This window comes from Sminthopsis crassicaudata, chromosome 1, assembly GCF_048593235.1.
Source record: "Sminthopsis crassicaudata isolate SCR6 chromosome 1, ASM4859323v1, whole genome shotgun sequence".
NCBI lineage: Eukaryota > Metazoa > Chordata > Mammalia > Dasyuromorphia > Dasyuridae > Sminthopsis > Sminthopsis crassicaudata.
In genome coordinates, this window is record NC_133617.1 from 596313893 (window position 1) to 596335302 (window position 21410).

Here is a 21410-nt window from a genome sequence, read left to right on the forward strand (position 1 = left end):
TTCTACATTTTCTAATTCATCTTCTCCACATTACATAGCTTTCACCTTAGCTTAAACCAGCTCTCATTAACTATTGCTTGGTCTACATCATAATCTTCCTAAGTCTCCCTTGGCTTCAGTTTCGCCTTTTCTCTAATCCATTCTATCACACATCTGACAAAGTGACATTTTTAAAGCCTGGTCTGAGCATGTCGCTTCCCTGCTTGAAAAGTTTCCAGTGGCTCCCAAGTGCCTTTAGGATAAAATACAAACTGATTTGTTCGACATTTAAAGTGCTTCACAATATGATCACCCTATTTGTTGCCTATGACTCTCCTTCAAGTTCTCTACATTCCAATGAAAGTGATTAATTTGCTGAACTTTATAAGTGACATCCTGTTTATTGACTCCCTGACTTTTTACTAACCAGGTTGTTTTTCCGTGCTTCAAATGAACTTCTATCTCAATCCAATTTCTATCTTCTTTCAAGTTCAACTCCACAACCACCTCTGAAAAGAAGCCAACCCTGAAGCTATCTTTATTTATTTTCTCCCAGTGCTTTGTATATATGAAGTGTCCTAACACTTTTAATATAGGTAAACTATTAAAGCTTAAAATTTCACTAAAACTATTTTTTTACCCATGTTGACTCTGAACCCTTCATAGAATGTAAACTCCTTGAGAATAGGAACTGTTCCAACCATTCTGGAGAGCAATTTGGAACTATGCCCAAAAGTTATCAAACTGTGCATACCCTTTGATCCAGCATTGCTGCTATTGGGCTTATATCCCAAAGAAATACTAAAGAGGGGAAAGGGACCTGTATGTGCCAAAATGTTTGTGGCAGCTCTTTTTTGTAGTGGCTAGAAACTGAAAGATGAATGGATATCATCAATTGGAGAATGGTTGGGTAAATTATGGTATATGAAGGTTATGGAATATTACTGCTCTGTAAGAAATGACCAGCAGGACGAATACAGAGAGATTTGGAAAGACTTACATCAATTGATGTACACTTCAATGTTGTATGAAGATATATTCTGATGGAAGTGGGTATCTTCAACATAAAGAAGATCCAACTCACTTCCAGTTGATCAATGATGGACAGAAACAACTACACCCAGAGAAGGAACACTGGGAAGTGAATGTAAATTGTTAGCACTACTGTCTATCTACCCAGGTTACTTATACCTTCGGAATCTAATACTTAATGTGCAACAAGAAAATTGGATTTACACACATATATTTTATCTAGGTTATACTGTAACACATGTAAAATGTATGGGATTGCCTGTCATCTAGGGGAGGGAGTAGAAGCAGGGAGGGGATAATTTGGAAAAATGATTACAAGGGATAATGTTATAAAAAAAAATTACTCATGAATATATACTGTCAAAAAATTTTATAATAAAGTGACTTTGTTTTCAATAAAGAGAGAGAGAGAGAGAGAGAGAGAGAGAGAGAGAGAGAGAGAGAGAATAGGGATTGTTTCATTTTTGTCTTTATATCATCAACATGTTGCCCAGTTAGGCATAATAATGAATCCTTTTTGAATAAATACATTAAGTTAAAATTTACTTATAAATGAACTTATTAACTCAATCAAGGGACCATTTTTAAGAATTAAAGAGTTTAAGAATTTATTTTCTGATATGAAGTAAAATTCAAATAGTCCTGCTATGTATTTATACATGTCTTACACATGAAAAAATATACTATTACTTGTTAAGATTACCAGGTGAGAACTCAGGTTGTCTGGACAGTGACAAGGTGAGAACTCAGGTTGTCTGGACAGTGACAAGGTGAGAACTCAGGTTGTCTGGACAGTGACAAAGTGAGAATTCATGTTGTCTGGACAATTACAAGGTGAGAACTCAGGTTGACTTGACAGTTCTCTGGCTCAGACCTTTGGTTCGGGCCTTTAAAGGGAGTTTACACCTTAGGAATTCTAAGAGGAGCAAGTAAATTGGTGGAAGTATTTCCCCAAGCTCCATTGAGTTCTCACCTGCCTATTCTCTAGGAGGATAAAAGAAGGGCAGCATTGGGTCTGAGAGAATGGACTCTGGAATAGAGTTTTGACGCCAAGCAGGCTGAAAGGAGAGGAAGGCAAGAGTTGGAGGAGATTCAGAACTCCCAAGAAACCTGCGCACAGAGGAAAAGATTTTGCAGATCTCCTCCCAGAGAAGGATTATAATTGAGCAGACAACCAGTCCCTCATAATTCAAGAACTTTACAATTACTCAGTTTTCTCTTAACTGTATGATTTTCACATTTTTATGAGAATTTAAAATAATATGTACAAAGACCATTCAGCTGTCACTAAAATATATCAGAATAAAATTCAGAAAGTATGACTGTGAAAAAATATATATAGTGAAAATTTAGACCAACACATGACTTGGTTTCTATTAAAAACAGATAATTTTTAAAAGACATGGAAACATGGATACCTATTTAATGTTTACAGGCAAAACTTAAAGCAAGTTTCACATTTTGTATGGTTTATTTTATACAAATGACACTAAAATTTAAAAAAAGTTACTTCATGGAAAATTTAAGAAGTTAAATGGGGAAAAGTATTTCCTTAAAAACCCAGACAATGTATTCTATAAAACAACATACACAAGTATAATAAAATGCAGAAACTATATAAAGGTTCTTTCTGTAATGACTAAAATATGAATGGTTTGAAAATTATTGCAGAGAGGAATACAGAGAAGCTTGGAGAGACTTACATCAACTGATGCTGAGTGAAATGAATAGAACCAGAAGATCACTGTACACTTCAATGCTGTATGAAGATGTATTCTGATGGAAGTGGATATCTTCAAAATAAAGAAGATCCAACTCACTTCCAGTTGATTAATGATGAACAGAAATAACTATACCCAGAGAAGGAACACTGGGAAGTGAATGTAAATTGTTAGCACTATTGTCTATCTACCCAGGTTACTTATACCTTCGGAATCTAATACTTAATGTGCAACAAGAAAATGGTATTTACACACATATATTGTATCTAGGTTATATTGTAACACATGTAAAATGTATGGGATTGCCTGTCATCGGGAGGGAGGGAGTGAAGGGAGGGAGGGGATAATTTGGAAAAATGAATACAAGGGATAATGATATAAAAAAAAAAAAGAAAAAAGAAATTAAAATGATGTTAAAATTAAAAAAAAAAAAAAAAGAAAGTTACACATGAGACTTAACAGAGCATCTTTCTTTTCATTTAACTTTGTTCCTTTGAACTAATGTGCCATCTGCTTTGCCTGCTTAAAACAACAATAACACTGGTGGAGACTCCAGCTCTAATTTAAAATCATTGTGCATCTGCAAAATCTACAAATATAGAACAGTATTCTTGGGGTCTTGTATGTAAAGGAAACCATTGGTATTACACAGAACTTTTACAACTCAGAAACTATCTACCTTAAATATACTATAATCATAGAAGCATTATAGAAAGAATAATGCATGTGGAATCCTAAATCCTGGTTTCTAATCTTATATCTACTACATACTTCCCTGTATGTAAGTTGAGTAAGTTATTTCCCTGATTTGCACTCTAGTTTACTTATCTATATAATAAAATTGACCGGTGAGAAAAAAAAAAAAAGAAAAAGAAAATTACTGCAGATTGCCCAGCAGAAACAATTCATCATAAAAAAAGCTTTGACAGTATGTTATACAGTAAAAAAAATAAATATATTACATAGATAAATTTACACAGTTTGGTGAAATGTTTGTCCTAGATACTAAAATAAGTCATCAATCACTGTTACCTATTGTCCATTGCTACCCTATTGGCCTGCCTTTCCAGTGTCATCTAGCTTTAGGAATAGAAGCCATATTGCAGAATGAAAATTAGTTACAGGCTAGATGCTACTTCAAAAATCTAAAATGATAAATCTATCCTATTTTAATCACATTTGTTTTTAAATTTTTTTAAACTGAATGTGTAAATATATATATATATGTATATATATGTATATCTCAAAAATATTATATCTTACTGAAACTGAGAAATTAGCTACTACTCCAAGGATTGCATTTTTGTTACAGAAATTATATCTTTTAAAAAAAAAAAAAAAGTATGATCTGAATTCTCCCCCCCCCAAAAAAAAAAAATTAACATGAAGTTTTTAGACTTGGGAACAATTTAAAGAATTAAGTGTCAAACATACTAAAAACTGAACTACATATATGATAAAATAATTTTACCTTAAATATTTATAATATACTATAGAACCTAAAAGCCAGTCAATACTAGTTATACAAAGATAGAAAAAATACTGAAAATAGGAAATTAAGAGACAAAATTGGGATCTGTAGTTGATCTATTTTTCTCGGTCTATGCCATATGCATATTCAGGAAAGCACAAATGGTATAAGAAAAAAGTCATCTTGTCCCACTATAAGGTATGTACCCAAAAGCAACAAAAATCAGAAACAAAAAAAGAAAGAAAGCAATATGGAAGAAAATAAAATTAGACCAACACTTTTACAATGCATTCTAAATGAATAGATGACTTTAATTTTAAAAATAATGCTTTTTTTTTTTTTAATAGGAAAGAAACCTCTCACAATTACAGGTGTGAAGTTGTACTTAGGCAAATAAGGGAAAGACGGAATTACAAATGATAAAATAAGAAACTGATTTATGAAATTGAAAAGCTTCTGTGCCTATGATAAGAGAAGCAGTCAAATGTGGAAATTATATCAAATTTCTCTGATAAGGATCTGATATATGAACAATTATTTACATATGCAGATCTAGTTAGCCATCTACTTACAACAGCATTTTCCAATAGATAAATGGCCAGGGAATGCATAAACATACAATTCTCAAAAGAAATATTAAACAATACCAATAATTGGAAAGAATATTCCAAATCACTCATAATGAGAAAAAAGTAAATCAGAACAATCCAAGTTGCAAATCACAACTTGTAAACTAGCAATAATGCCAAAAAAAAAAAAAAAAAAAAAAAAAAGAGGGGGGGGTTGAATTAATGTTGGAGGGGTTGTAGGAAGACAAGAAGACAATGCATTATTAGTGGAATTGTTAATGGGTACATTTTGAAGAGCAATTTTTAATTAAGTGGAAAAAAAAAAAAAAGACTAAACTATCCAAACTCCATTTCTGGTTTTATCCTCTATGAAAACCATTTGTAAGAAGAAAGTCCCCTTTATATCAACATTTATCAGCAGTACTTTTGTTATAGTAAAGCATTAGAAACAAAGTAAATGGGGAATAGTTAAGTAATGGTACAGAAATGGAATGGGATATTACTATACTTTAATATTAGAATACTATGAAGAATTCAGAGAAATATGGGAAGACCATTATGACTCCAAGACATAAATGCAAATTAAAAAACCAAAATTGGTTGCTGTATAATTCTGATGAATACTAAGACTGGCCGCCCAAAAGATAAGCTGAGAAAATTTACTTTCTTCCCTTTTCTGACAGAGGTTGGGGACTATGAGTATGACATACACTGTATAAACAGACTGTATAAACAGCTGATATATTGGTTGGTTTTGATGAACTGCTCTTTTATTTAAGTTTTTTTTTTTTTTTTTTTTTTTTTTTTTTTTTTAATAAAGAATGGCTAGCTGGATAGAAAAGAGGAGAAATAGAAATTAACAGGATATAAAAACAAAGGATAGCAATAAATTTAAAAAAAAAACAAAAAAAAAACTGTAAGCAACTTGTCCATAGTCACAAAGATACTAAATGGCATTAGTATACTGTCCAGTGAGTTTGCAAGACTTGTCCAATTTACCTTCACATTGCTAATATCTGTCTTCTCTCCAATCACAAGACCACCACCAACATGGTAATTTACACTCTCTCCTCCCTCTCTTACCTGGATGAGAGACTCTAATCTCTAAGTCTCTCTGACTTCAAATTTTCCTTTTGTAAATTATAGTCCACAAAAATGCAGATTCATCATCCTACAACATTGGTCTGATTTTATTATCCCCTCCTCAAAAGTTTAAATGATTCCATATTACTTCAATCAGAAAATATGAATTCCTTTTCTAGGCCCTTTAAAGCCCTTTACAATCTGGTTTTAGATTACTATTACTTTATGGACTTATTATACATTATTTTCTTTCACATATCCTCCAATTTAATCAAACTGTTCTATTTGTTCCTTGCAGAAAACAACCCATCTTTTTAATTTTGTTCAAGCTGCTGCTTATACATGCAAAAATGAACAAAATGCCAATTCTTCCAAAATTGTTTCATGTAAACTTTGTATTTATTTTTCTGTGTGTTATAGATTCCCAGTAGGGTGTATGGTTCTTAAAAACAGGGTCATTTTCAGTTGTTTTTGTATGAGCAGCACCTAGTACAGTTCCTTGCACACAGAAGATGCTTAATAAATTCTTGAAATTTTAATTGGAAGGGGCAGCTAGATGGCACAGTGGATAGAGTGCCAGCCCTGAAGTCAGGAGGACCTCAGTTCAAATTTGACCTCAGACATTTAACACACACTTCCTAGCTGTGTGATCCTAGGCAAGTCACTTAACCCGAATTGCCCCAGCCAAAATAATAATAATAATAAAAGAAAAGAAAAAAGAAAAAGAAATTTTAATTGGATTCTAAACTTTAGCATCACTGACTTTCTTACGAGACCCAGTTTATACTTTGAATTCATTCTTTCTAACCTGTAATTTCTTCCACTTCTACATATGTCTTAAGTTGTTCACTAAGTTCCCTATATATTCACATCATTTTGGCAATTTGTCTAAGCAAATCTGATTTTTTTTTTGAGACTTCAAAATCTCTTCCTAAAGAGCTCCTCTTGTATCCAAGATTGACTTCCTATGTAGTTTTAGCTCATGAAATACTATCTAAGCCCTAACTCTTTTTAATAATACTGTCCCAGAAATCTGGGGTTTATGTCAGACTATGCTCTGTTTTCCTCTCCTTCATTATCACAAATTCTCATATAGAATGCTCAGTTCCCCACAAGGTTCCTATCATTTCTCCTTCACCAACAAGTTTTTCCTTGTTAATGAGAATCAGGAACCCATCCTTCATTTCTTGAATGATATAATTATTGTTAAGATAAGTAAAGAATACATTAGCCACTTTGTTTTTGGCAGAAAGAGCAAGCTCCAACAGATGTCTACAAAACCCCAAATCCCTCAATACACTATATCATGTCTAAATTTCAGGCTTGTGACCTCATCTATTTTCTCTCTGTGTACACATGGTCAGTGATACACTGCAATGATAATTGGGCTTCTGTTACTGTCTCCATTAATCTTTACCCAAAAACATGCATCTTGTTTTCTTCCCTCTCAATCCTAGATTTCCTAATATGAGTGTATATATAATAGCTACTATTCTTCCATCTTACAGCCAATCTTTTTCCCTTTGAATGAGTTAATCCGGGAATCATATTTCAGCCACTGGTCCTGTGTAAGTGGTGGTCCTTTGTGAGCCAATTTAAACCTAAATATTTGATAGTACAAATTATTGATTTGGCATATGCTGGGGAGATAAAAGAACAGGCTGAATTAACTTCTAAGTTGTACTGTGGGGAACCACCAGATATTCGTTCACTAGTGCAAAGTCTTCAATTATGTATGAAACAAAGAAACCTTTAGGTTCTAGCTACCTATGTAGGAGGGGCCTCCTTCTCCATCAGCATCCACTAACTCCTAATAGCTTGTAATTCCATCTGCCTTGTAGCCCAGGGATTTCCCCTATGAAATTCTATCCTGGCTATACATTCAGAATTGCTTCTTCCCTTGTAATGCATATGCACCTTGCCATACACCATCCAATCAAGTTTCAGTGATATTTGTTAGGAAATATTTGTCTTTCCTTTCTCATCAGGTAAATTTACAATTATCTTATCTGAGATAAGTCATTTTCTTAATTCATTTTTCACTTTAAATCCTCTGGACATGAAAAAAATTTGTTTGAACTTTATTGAATTTTATATTTTTCCAAACATTTATTATCCCCTTCTTTACAGAAATGGAGTGATGGGAGCCTCAGACTCAATTTCAATAGAAAATTGTGGTCCAGAAGGAATGGGAAAGGAATAAGAACATTTGGAAAGGGGCAGCTAGGTGGCGCAGTGGATAGAGCACCAGCCTTGAATTCAGGAGGACCGGAGTTCAAATGTGGTCTCAGACGCTTAACACTTCCTAGCTGTGTGACCCTGGGCAAGTCACTTAACCCCAGCCTAAAAAAAAAAAAAAAAAAAAAAAAAAAATTGGAAAACTGAAATTTGTCACAAAACAAGAGATATCTAAAGAAATCAATGTTGCAGATGACATGATGGTATACTTAGAGAACCCCAAAGACTCTGCTAAAAAGCTATTAGAAATAATTCAGAATTTTAGCAAAGTGGCAGGATACAAAATAAATCCACATAAATCCTCAGCATTTTTATACATTACCAACACAATCCAACAGCAAGAGATACAAAGAGAAATTCCATTCAAAATAACGGTCGATAGTATAAAATATTTGGGAATATATCTACCAAAGGAAAGTCAGGAATTATATGAGCAAAATTACAAAACACTTGCCACAAAAATAAAGTCAGATTTAAATAATTGGAAAGACATTCAGTGCTTTTGGATAGGCTGAGCGAATATAATTAAGATGACAATACTCCCTAAACTAATCTATTTATTTAGTGCTCTACCAATCAGACTCCCAAGAAACTATTTTAAAGACCTAGAAAAAATAACAACAGAATTCATATGGAACAACAAAAGGTCAAGAATTTCAAGGGAAGTAATGAAAAAAAAAAATTAAATGAAGGTGGTCTAGCTGTACCTGATCTAGAACTATATTATAAAGCAACAGTCACCAAAACCATTTAGTATTGGCTAAGAAATAGACTAGTTGATCAGTGGAATAGGTTAGGTTCACAGGGCAAGATAGAGAATAAAAATAGCAATCTAGTGTTTGACAAACCCAAAGATCCCAACTTTTGGGATAAGAATTCATTATTTGACAAAAACTGCTGGAAAAACTGGAAATTAGTATGGCAGAAACTAGGCATGGACCCACATTTAACACCACATACTAAGATAAGATCAAAATGGGTCTAAGATTTAGGCATAAAGAACGAAATCATAAATAAATTGGAGGAACATGGGATGGTTTACCTCTCTGACTTGTGGAGGAGGAAGGAGTTTGTGTCCAAGGGAGAACTAGAGACCATTATTGATCACAAAATAGAACATTTTGATTACACCAAATTAAAAAGTTTCTGCACAAACAAAACTAATGCAAACAAGATTAGAAGGGAAGTAACAAATTGGGAAAACATTTTTACAGTTAAAGGTTCTGATAAAGGCCTCATCTCCAAAATATACAGAGAATTGACTTTAATTTATAAGAAATCAAGCCATTCTCCAATTGATAAATAGTCAATGGATATGAACAGACAATTTTCAGATGATGAAATTGAAACTATTTCCACTCATATGAAAGAGTGTTCCAAATCACTATTGATCAGAGAAATGCAAATTAAGACAACTCTGAGATATCATTACACACCTGTCAGACTGGCTAAGATGACAGGAACAAATAATGATGAATGTTGGAGGGGCTGTGGGAAAACTGGGACACTGATGCATTGTTGGTGGAATTGTGAAAGAATCCAACCATTCTCGAGAGCAATCTGGAATTATGCCCAAAAAGTTATCAAAATGTGCATACTCTTTGACCCAGCAGTGCTACTCCTAGGCTTATATCCAAGGAAATACTAAAGAAGGGAAAGGGAGCTGTATGTGCCAAAATGTTTGTGGCAGCCCTTTTCATAGTAGCTAGAAACTGAAAATGAATGGATGTCCATCAATTGGAGAATGGTTGGGTAAATTATGGTATATGAATGTTATGGAATATTATTGTTCTGTAAGAAATGACCAACAGGAGCAATATAGAGAGGCTTGGAGAGACTTACATGAACTGATGATAAGTGAAATGAGCAGAACCAGGAGATCATTATACACTTCAACAATGATACTGTATGAGGATGTATTCTGATGGAAGTGGATATCTTCAACATAGAGAAGAGCTAATCCAATTCCAATTGATCAATGATGGACAGAATCAGCTACATCCAGAAAAGGAACACTGGGAAATGAGTGTAAACTGTGAGCACTGTTTTGTTTTGTTTTTCTTCCCAGATTATTTTTAGCTTCCGAATAAAATCCTTCCTTTGCAACAACAACAACAAAAAAATTCAGTTCTGCACATATATATTGTACCTAGGATATACTATAAGGCATTTAATATGTATGGGAATGCCTGCCATCTAGGGGAGGGGGTGGAGGGAAGGAGGGGAAAAATTTGGAACAGAAGGGAGTACAAGGGATAATGTTGTAAAAAAAAAAAAAAAAATTACCTATGAATATGTACTGTCAAAGAAAATGTTATAATTATAAAAATTAATAAAAAAAAGAAAAAAAAAGAAATCAATGTAGATTCATCATACAAATAGTAAAAATGGGAGGAAAAACAAGTAAAAGATAAAATAACAAAGCATTTAATATAACTTAAAAGAATGTGAATTCTGACATAAACAATAAGTTCTTGCTGGTGAAGAAAGCAAAAGCAACAAAAATGTTTTTCTAATCTTTAATAGAGAGAAAATAAGGAATAAAGGAGTGATAAAAATTTTAAGCAAGCTCAAAATGGAGATGAGGATGATAACCAATGAATTAGATAGCAAGGCAGAAATGTTCAAATCTTATTTGCTTTCTTTTTCTCCACCCAGAAGAATGGCTGGAAAAGACAGAACAAAAATGGCTAATAGGGAGTTGGTAACCCAGTTAAATAAGGAAACTGAAAGAGTACTTAGCTTCCTTAATGAATTCAAGTCACAAGGTCCAAATGAATGACATACTAGGGTTGAAGTGAAATGATTTATTGAGCCACTATGAGGGATAGAGGCTGTAGGATTGAAGAAGACATAAACGTGTCAATTTTCAAAAAGAAAAAGAAGAGGAAAATAATAATAAATCTGCAAATGAGCTTTGATCCAGTTCTGGCAAAGTTATAGAAAGTATTATTAAAGAAATATTTATGAATTTCTCTCTAAAAGAAGAAAAAGGGTGATCATAAAGAATTAGCATGGTTTCATGAAGAATAGATCAGGTCATATACCCATTAAAGGCAAAGACAAAAAGAAAGGCCTTATATACACCAAAATATTTACAGCAGCACTATTTGTAGTAACCAGAAGAAAAAAAAAAAAGCACACCAATTAAAAACTGGCTAAATAAATAAATATACATAATTATGCTGACATCACTAGACAGTAAGAAGCAAGGTATAAATAGCTAAATTGGGGAAAACATAAGAATTGAAGCAAAGGGAAGTGAGCAGAATCACAAAAATAACATTAAAAAATAATGACCAGAATGACACATGTGGAAAGAAAACTATCCCTGACACAACTAAAATTAAATTCTATGAATTTATAATGCTGAAGTTAGCCCCTAAGAAAAAGAATAAACCTTGCTTCCTCTGCTTCTTAGGGGAAAGGAGAAAAATATGAAAGATCTAATCCTGAAATCCGTTAACACTAGACTTTCAGTATGGTGATCAGGTTAATTCTGTTGAACTTAATTTTCCTTCTTTTTTACACCCTCACACTTACCTCATATTTCAATGATTTTGAATACTCAGCTGCCAACATACAAAGAAGAAAAAAAAAAACTTTTAGAAACTTTAGAATGATTAAAAATGCACTGACCAACCAAGATTCCAGGAGATTGACAGTGAAACACACTATCCATTTCTTTTTTAGAAGGACTCAAGATGCTGAATAAGCTATAAATTTACAGATACTGGAATTATAGGAATTTCTTTGGCTTGACTAAGAATATGTATCAGGAGGGCTTGTTTTTGCCCCCCCCTCCCACTTACCCTATAGAGTGGAGGGGGAGGAGGAGAAAAGAGAGACAGAGAAGACAGAGCAGGGTGTGGCAGGAGTGGACAGAACAAGCATCTATTGGGTTCCAAGCTCTGTGCAAAATGTTTTACAAATATCTCATTTGGTTTTCCACAAAAATGAAGGACAAATAACAGTTACAAGGCTTTTGTTGCTGTTCAATTGTGTCCAACTCTTTGTGACTCCATGGACCATTTTATTTGTTGTTTTAAGTTCAAAATTTAAAAAAAAAATTTTTTTAACATATAACAGAGGATCAAATTAAAAATAAGATCAAATATAGTAAAATATATTCTAATTCTGCAAAAGGATTGTTTTTTCTTTAAATCAATGGTACAAGCATAGGATTAAATAATCCTGATTTAATAGCAGTTCATATGTTAGGGGAAAAAACCTCATGAATTTCATTGACTAAAAACTTAACATGAATCAATATTGTGATACCACTGTCAAACACACACACACACACACACACACACACACACACACACACACAAAAGAATACAATTAAATTGTATTAATATCAACTTATATATTCACTCATTCATTCTAAGAACATTTAGTAAGCACTTACTATATTTCAGACCAGGAGTTCTCAAACTGCGACCTGCTAAGGATATTTATGCGGCTTGCTGGGTTATGGCAAATGGGCTGAGGGGTGGAGACAGAGTGTGAGTTTTTGTTTTTACTATAGTCTGGCCCTCCAACAGTCTGAGGGACAGTGAACTGGCCCCCTATTTAAAAAGTTTGAGGACCACTATTTTAGACACTAGGAATAAAGACAAAAATGAAACAGTTCCCATTCAAATTTGTCAATTCTGCTGGGGGAATTAATATATACAGATAAATATTATGCATGTGTATGTGTATATACACACATGTTATTTATCTATATTATATATGTATGTGTAAATAATTATAAAAGACTTTCAGTTAATATGGATTTCTGAACAGAAAGAGACAAGCAGCTAAGTTTCTCTACATCTTTCTCACCAAAAACCTCAAAGTACCAGCAGACTGTCTAATGATCAAGAAAGCTAATGAAATCTTAGGGTAAATGATTTATTTTACCTCATGATGCCATAAAAAGTTAGCAATACGAGGTTACCAATAAGAGAAGCACCTGAGCAGGCAAAAACAGGCTGGCTCCTAGTAGGACAAGAGACATTTGTCTCTTTAAAGGTCTGTAACTGAAGAAAACTATAGCAGAGAAAGTCTCAGGGTAGACAAAAACCTCAAAAGGGAAAAACCATCAGGAGTGTCAAATATTTTGCAGTACATTTTTCAGACTAGGACAACACAGGTCCAGGACACTAGCACTCTACACAAAACTGCACAGCATTTTAAATGCAAAGTGAATGGAATTCAAATGACAATTAGTCAACAAGAATTTATTAAGTGCTTATTGTTGCTGTTGAGTTGTTTCATTTCTGGCTCTGTTTTGTCATCTTCTTTGATAAAGATACTAGAGTGGTTTGCCATTTCTTTCTCCAGTTCATTTAATAGAAACTAAGGCAAACAGGGTTAAGTGTGGCTTGCCCAGTATCACACAGTCTGTTTTTGAGGCCAAATTTGAATTTGGGTCCTCTTGAGTCCAGGGCCAATGCTCTATCCACCTCACCAGTTAGCTACTCTACATTCAGTACATACTGTGTGCCAAGTACTATGCTAATCACTAAGGGGTATACAAATAAATGCAAAAAAGAAAGACAAAAATCTTTCTTCCATGAGCTTACATTCTAATGGAGGAAGATAATACATTCAAAAGGAGTTGAAAAGGGGAGGAAAAAAATGGTGAAAAAGTTTGAAGAACTCAAATAAAATGAAGTTTCGAGGAAGAATTTAACAAAAAGTAAAAGGGACCTAAACCAGATAGAAGAAAACAGAGAAAGAAAATTATAGACCAATCTTCCTAATGAATATTGATGAAAAAAAATCTTAAATAAAATATTAGCAAAGACATTACAGAAAATTATCCCCAGGATAATACACCACAAGCAAGTAAGATTTTACCAGGAATGCAGAGTTGGTTCAATATTAGAAAAACTATTAGCATAATTGACTATATCAATAACCAAATTAACAAAAACCATATGATTATCTCAATAAATGCAGAAAATGCATTTAATAAAATCCAACATCCATTCCTAATAAAAACACTAGAGAGTGTAGGAATAAATGAACTTTTCCTTAAAACAGTCATTAGCCTCTATTTAAAAACCATCATCAAGCATCATATGTAATGGGGATAAACTAGACCCATTTCCAATAAGATTGGGGTGAAACAAGGTTGCTCGTGATCACCATTACTACCTAATATTGTACTAGAAATATTAGCTTTGGTAATAAAAGAAGAAAAAGAGATTAAAGGAATTAGAGTAGGTAAGGAGGAAACCAAATTATCACTCTTTGCAGATATGATGGTATAGAGAACCCCAGAGAATCAACTAAAAAGTTATTAGAAATAATCCACAACTTTAACAAAGTTGAAGGATACAAAATAAATCCACATAAATCATCAGCATTCTTCTACATCACTAACAAAATCCAACAGCAAGAGATACAAAAAGAAATTCCATTAAAAATAATTGTTGATAATATAAAATATTTGGAAATTTATCTGCCAAGGGAAAGTCAGAAACGATATAAGCAAAACTACAAAACACTTTCCACACAAATAAAGTCAGATCTAAGCAATTGGAAAACTATCAAGTGCTCGTGGATAGATCAAGCAAATATAATAAAGATGCCAATATTCCCTAAATGAATCTATTTATTTAGTACTATACCAATCAAACTCCCAAGAAACTATTTTACTGGTCTAGAAAAAATAACAACAAAATTCATCTGTAAGAACAAAAGGGCAAGAATTTCAAAGGAATTAATGAAGAGAGACTAAATGAAGGTGGGCCTAGCTGTACCAGATCTAAAACTATATTATAAAGCAGCGGTCATCAAAACTATTTGGTACTGGCTAAGAAATAGAGAAGCTGATTAGTGTAATAGGTTAGGTTCACAGAACAAAATAGCCAATGACTATAACAATCTTGTATTTGACAAACCCAAAGACCCCAGCTTTTAGGATAAGAATTCACTACTTGACAAAAACTGCTAGGAAAATTGGAAACTAGTATGGCAGAAAGTAGACATAGACTACACATAATACTATATACCAAGTTAAGGTCGAAATGGGTTCATGATCTAGACATAAAGAATGATATTATAAACAAATTAGAAGAACATAGTATAGTTTACCTCTCATTTGTGGAGGAGGAAGAAATTTGTGATAAAGTAAGAACTACAGATCATTATTGATCATAAAATAGATAATTTTGAATATATTAAGTTAAAAAGGTTTTGTACAAACAAAACTAATGCAGATAAGATTAGAAGGGAAGCAATAAACTGGGAAAACATCTTTTACAATCAAAGTTCTGATAAAGGCCTCATTTCTAAAATATATAGAGAATTGGTTCAAATTTATAATAGTTCAAGCCATTCTCCAATTGATAAATGGTCAAAGGATATGAACAGACAATTTTCAGATAAGAAATTGAACTACTTCTAGTCTTATGAAAAGGTGCTCCAAATCACTATTGACCAGAGAAATGCAAATTAAGACAACTCTGAGATACTACTACATACTGTCAGACTGACTAAGGTGACAGGAAAAGATAATGACAAATGTTGGAGGGGATGTGGGAAAACTGGGACACTGATACATTGCTGGTAGAACTATGAATGGATCCAACCATTCTGGACAGCAATTTGGAATTATGCTCAAAAAGTTATCAAACTGTGCATACCCTTTGATCCAGCAGTGTTTCTACTGGGATTATATCCCAAAGAGATATTAAAGAAGGGAAAGGGACCCACATATGCAAAAATGTTTGTGGCAGCCCTTTTTGTAGTGGCAAGAAACTAGAAAATAAGTGGATGCCCATCAATTGGAGAATGGTTGGGTAAATTATGGTATATGAATGCCATGGAATACTATTGTTCTATAAGAAATGACCAGCAGGATGATTTCAGGAAGTACTGGAGAGACCTACATGCATTAATGCCAAGTGAAATGAGCAGAACCAGGAGATCATTATACAAGGCAACAACAAGACTATATGATGATCAATTCTGATGGATGGAGCTCTCTTCAACAATGAGATGATTCAAACCAGTTCTACTTGTTCAGTGAAGAAGAGAGCCATCTATACCCAGGAAGAGGACTGTAGGAACTGAGTGTAGAACACAACATAGCATTCTTACTCTTGCAAGATCAATGTTGGAAAAATTACCTATGCATATGCTTTGTAAATAAAAAGCTTTAATTAAAAAAAAAAAAAAAAAAAAAAAAAGGTAAAAGGGGCTATAGGAGCAAAGAGAAAAGATAGCTAAGGCACTGTGGTTAAGGAAGAAGGAGAAAGGGAGAGAGAGAGAGAGAGAGAGAGAGAGAGAGAGAGAAAATATGAAAATGGCCTGGGCCTTTCCTCAGAACTGACAGTAAAACTAAAATAGTGGTGACTTCAATTATACTTCTCTTTCAGAATTAAATAAATCTCACCAAAAAAAAAAGTAAATAAGAAAAAAGTTAAAGACATGAATAGGATTTTCTAAATACTAGAGAATCATCTGCTCTCTGGAAATTACTGAATAGGAAGAGAGTTTACATATTTCTGGACTGATATATGAAACAATTGTCTTTTTGGGTACATTAAAAATGCAGAAGAGAAATAATAAATATATTCATTACTGATTACAAAGTAAATAAAGTATGACAGAAAATAAGGACTTGAGTTCTGCCTCTGACAAATATTATCTGTGTAACTCTGGACGAATGATTTAACTTTTAATTCTCATTCTTTTTCAGGCTGCATTCAGTATCTGTATCAGACTTCCCTCCCCAATCTTTTTTTTAGCTTTCTTTTATGTGTTCTCTTCCTCCATTAAAATGTAAGCTAACAGAAGGCCAAGATTTTCTACTTGGGTTTGTATTACCTTTATTGCTGTCAGACACATAGTAGGTACTTAAGAAATGGGGACTGACTGAATTTAACTTTTCAGCAACTCACATAATTTTTAAAGATAAATTAAAAAGCTAATTAACAATTGTTCTTTTGTAGTAATAGAAAAATCTTAAGTCTAATCCCTCACCTTCCTCCCTCCAAAAAGTAGGAAAAATAGGGAGAATTTTAAAAATGAATAAAGTAATTTCATCTTTTACTACCACAGTAGCAACCAATAGATAACGACAATGGTTAAAGAGAATGAGCAGGTAACTAATTAAAGGCAATCCTCAGTTCTAACAGTTTCCTTTCAAACTGATTATCTTGCTATTAAACTCTAAGTACTTCATGATTTAACAACAGCCAGCTTATGTCTTGGCATTTTCTGTACAAATGTGCTGATCTATGCTGTTAGTTTACATCTTACAATTGTATGGCAGCCAAAGTTTGTTCTTATGCTTTGTATAAATTAAATTACTTGCAAACTGTTAACAAGTAGTTAATGAGGAAAAGTACAAGAGGGAAGGGAACAAGCACTTATTAGGCATCTAGTATGTGCCAAGCATTGTCTTACTGCTTAACAAATATTCTCTCATTTGAGCCTCACAAGAACTCAGTGAAACAAGTGTCATAAATATCCTCATTTTACTGTCAAAGAAACTTGAGGCAGGGGCAGCTAGGTGGCGCAGTGGATAGAGACCAGCCCTGAATTCAGGAGGACCCGAGTTCAAATCTGATCTCAGACACTTAACACTTCCCAGCTGTGTGACCCTGGGCAAGTCACTTAACCCCAGCCTCAGGAAAAAAAAAAGAAAGAAAGAAACTTGAGGCAGACAAAAGTTAAGTGTTTTCTTACCCAGGGTCACATCTAGGAAATGTTTGAGGCTCAGGTCTTTTGAACTTCTTGAACTTTTCCTTGAAATCAGATCTTCCTGACTCTAGACCATTATCCCCTATGGCACCTAACTCCCATAGCAGATTATTTATTATACTTAAGTTAATCATTTTCATATTGCTTTGTAATTGGGCAGCTTGGTACCACAATGGATAGTGTGCTAGGCTTAGAGGCAGGAAGATTCATCTTTTATTTGCAAAAATGGGAAGAAAAATGACCTACCTACCAGGCTTATTATTAGGATTAAGTGACTATTTGTAAAGCACTTAGTACACCTTAACTTGTTTCCTTCCTTCCTACTTCATGATGTCTCTGCCCAAAACATCTTCTTTACCCTAATAACTGTAATCCACTTTTTTCTTTCCAAAATTCATTAAATTTTGAGAGTTTGGGAATCACATCACAAATTTAAAGCTAGGTTGGACTTAGTAATATAGTCTAATTCTTTCTTTTTATACATACAGAAACTAAGGTGAAGACAGGCTAAGTGAATTGCCCAAGATTACACAAATAATAAGTAATAGAATAGGTCCTTTGCTATTCAATCTAATTTTGGTTAATTCATATTGAATCTTGAGTCATGGATAGTATATGTTGTCACTTGCTTAACTGTAAATGACTACTGAAATCTTTCCACGCTATTGAAGACTACAAATTTTAGTTGGGCTATCTCCAGTTTCTCCACTCTTCATTCTCTTCACAATTAACAAATTGATATTTTTACAGCAGAGTTCTGACCATATCACAGTATTTCTGAAGAAGTTTCAACAATTTCCTCGTGGTTTTATGAAAAAATACAAACACTCTATTTTGGTATGAAGACTCACATTTCTCAATTATCAGTTCCAATTCTGATGATTACCACCTTAAGTGATTTTACTTAAGATAGATTACTACTGTTAAGTCACTTTACTTAAGGTAATAAATCACTACTATTAAGTCATAATACTATTAAAGTCACAATCTCTCTGGGTAAAATGAAAGGGTTACATTGGATAGCTTAAATACATTAATATATGTAAAATACTTTGTAAAACTTAAAAGTGTTTTAGAAATACAAACTTTTATCATTCTTTTTTATCACCACTAGGAGTTAGAAGATTTACCTATAATATCTTAAGATTTTGAAGAAACCTGAGATTCCTCCAGAGCCAGTGGTCCTCAAATTTTTTCAACAGGGGACCAGTTCACTGTCCCTCAGACTGTTAGAGGGCCGGACTATAGTAAAAACAAAATCTCACACTCGGTCTCCGCCCCCAGCCCATTTGCCATAACCGGGAGGGTCGCATAAAAGGCGGGGCCATAGTTTGAGAACCCCTGCTCTAGACCATTCCTCTTTCAGACAGATCTCATATGTTGTAACAACCCTTCATGTTGTAAATTCTGCCCCAAATAACCCATTTGCTGTTCTCCATACATCACATTTCATCTCCCAGTTTTCTGCCTTTCGCATAAATTGTCATCCCTCTTTGAAATGCTCTCTCTCCCTCTTCACTTCTGCCTTTTAGAAAACCCAGCTCCCTTCAATGCTCAGATGAAGTTCTAACTCCCTATATGAAGTCTGCTCTGATTGTTCAGTACTTTTTAACCACTCTCCTAAGTTATACTTAGGCCTTGCACAAAGTTTGTATTTACTCACATACATATCCATCACATAATTTCAGGCAGGAATCATGCTCCAGCTCCCCTCCTCCCAACCCCTCAAAAAGGGAAGGAAGATTGCAAAATTCTTAAGGACAGGCACTCTTGTTGTCTTTATATCCCTCAGAGCCTGGCACAAAACAGATATTTAATATGTTTAACTGAATCAAATCAGTAGTGGAGAAAGGCCTGATGCCAAAAGTAAAGATAATGGTACCAGGGGCACCCGCTAAGGACGAGTCCATACAATTCTCCAGGCTAAAACATTATTTTGCTTTTACAAAAGCAGCTTCTTTCACCCAAACCAGTCCCCCAAACTTTCACGCCATAGGGTACAGCAAGTTTCAGGCTAAGAAATGCTTTATAAATGGACGAAGAGCCACACTCCAAAGCCCTGACGTGCCAAAGAACGCCCTTATGGTGAGGCATCCAATTCCCTTCCTGGCTGCCAGGCTGTGTGGCTCCCACTTGACACCTGAGCACACCAAACCGCTCCCGGCCCCCCAGCAGGCATTAATGGGGATCATGCCATCTCAGCTCGGGGGAGGAGTTTAAAGCATTCCCCAGAGGGACGGTCAGGAGCGAAGCACTCCTACTGCATCTTTCAGGCGGGAGGTAAGGCCCGGGCCTCTGCGGCTGCACTCACTTGGGAAAGGGCAGACCCCCACCCGGGAAGAAGCATGGGATGACTGCGGGCAGATCCAAGTATGTGACGGGGTGGGGGGTGGGGGGAAGGACGCCCTTTCTGCCACCTAAAAGAAGCAGGTAGTGAAAGTCTCCCCTTTACTTGAGCGACGCCTCTCGGGGAACGCTTTAGACTCAGGGAACGGAGCTCTAGAGGGACGAACTAAGAAAGTGCCAGGCACTACTGAGGAGGGAACTGGCGCAGAGGCGGCGGATGAAGGTCATTGGACGCCAGTCGCGCGTTCCCCTCTCGTCCCTCCCCCATCCCCTGCCTCGGAGTTTTCTCTCACCCAGCCAGTTCTTGCGCTCCGGAATGTAATAGTATTTGTTTCCGAATTGGTCCGTGCCCACATGCTGCTTCACTTCTTTCGAAAAGAGCCTGAAAAGGGCGCGCAGCACGCCCTGGGATTCATTCATGCTGCCTCTCAGCGGAGTTCTAACCCTGGAAGTCGGCAAGGGGCGGAGACATCAGAGCCGAAATCCCACCTCCGCAGCGGCTCGGGGTCTTCTGCGATCACCCGTCCGGCCACGCCTCCACCACGGCCCTTCTAGTAACAACGGCGCTTTCTATTGGTTTTGGTGTCCGTGGATCGGCCAATGGGTGGCGTTGCTCTTGAAGCCCCGCCTCCCTGAGCGAGACCGGCAGGATCGGGTCATGGCGGTGCGGAGGCAGCTACCTGGTAGCGGGCGCAATGCTGAACTTCCTGGAGGCGCGGCAAGCCGGGCTGGACGATCCTGGGAGGCTTCGGAGAGCGGAGGCCACCCGGAGGTAAAGAGAACCTGAGAAGCCGGTCAGGATCAGCCATTCTGTTTCTCTCTTTCCCGCCACGTCCCACCAAGCTCCTTTGCCCTTTGATCCGCCTAGTGCTCTTGTAGGTTGCAGCTGGAGACCCTCCTTGAGTGTTTGATCGCGTTTTCTCCGGCCTCCTCCGGGCATTTGCACCTTCGTTCTTCCCTTCCTCTCTTCCTTGGGATCGTCGCTGGACAGTCCGCACTCCGCCGCTCTGTCCCTCACACAGGATACTCCACCCTCCATCTTCGTACTTTTGCACTAGCCGTCCTTCCTACCTGAAATGCGCCTTAAAATACCTCTTCCCTCCTAGAAGTTAAGTCTCCCCAGCTGCGCGTGCCATCCCTACCACCTTGACTTCTAGACTAGAATAGACAACTATTGATTCGCGCTAGCTCTTCTTGCATTTTATAGATACGTTTATATGTTCGTGTGGTCCCCCCAAATGTTCGTGTGGAATGTTCTTGACT

At 35.5% G+C, this 21410-nt stretch overlaps 2 protein-coding genes across 4 annotated transcripts in view; one reads left to right on the forward strand and one right to left on the reverse strand.

Annotated features, from left to right (window-relative positions):
• The window catches only part of NDUFAF2 (NADH:ubiquinone oxidoreductase complex assembly factor 2), a 211808-nt gene extending 191032 nt beyond the window's left edge, over positions 1-20776 (reverse strand). The window contains exon 1 of one of the 2 annotated variants that reach the window (XM_074282431.1): positions 20441-20686. In XM_074282431.1, coding sequence (XP_074138532.1) covers positions 20441-20567 — 127 coding nt within the window. In that variant the 5' untranslated portion in view covers positions 20568-20686. Of the gene's footprint in view, positions 1-20440 lie in introns of both variants that reach the window. The other variant, XM_074282430.1, reaches the window with a different exon arrangement.
• Positions 20766-21410, forward strand: part of ERCC8 (ERCC excision repair 8, CSA ubiquitin ligase complex subunit) — a 59290-nt gene continuing 58645 nt past the window's right edge. For both annotated transcript variants that reach the window (XR_012484790.1, XM_074282429.1), the window contains exon 1: positions 20766-20919. Coding sequence is in view for 1 of the 2 variants with exons in the window: in XM_074282429.1 (XP_074138530.1) it covers positions 20843-20919 (77 nt within the window). In the remaining variant the exon portion in view is untranslated. The remainder of the gene's footprint in view (positions 20920-21410) is intronic.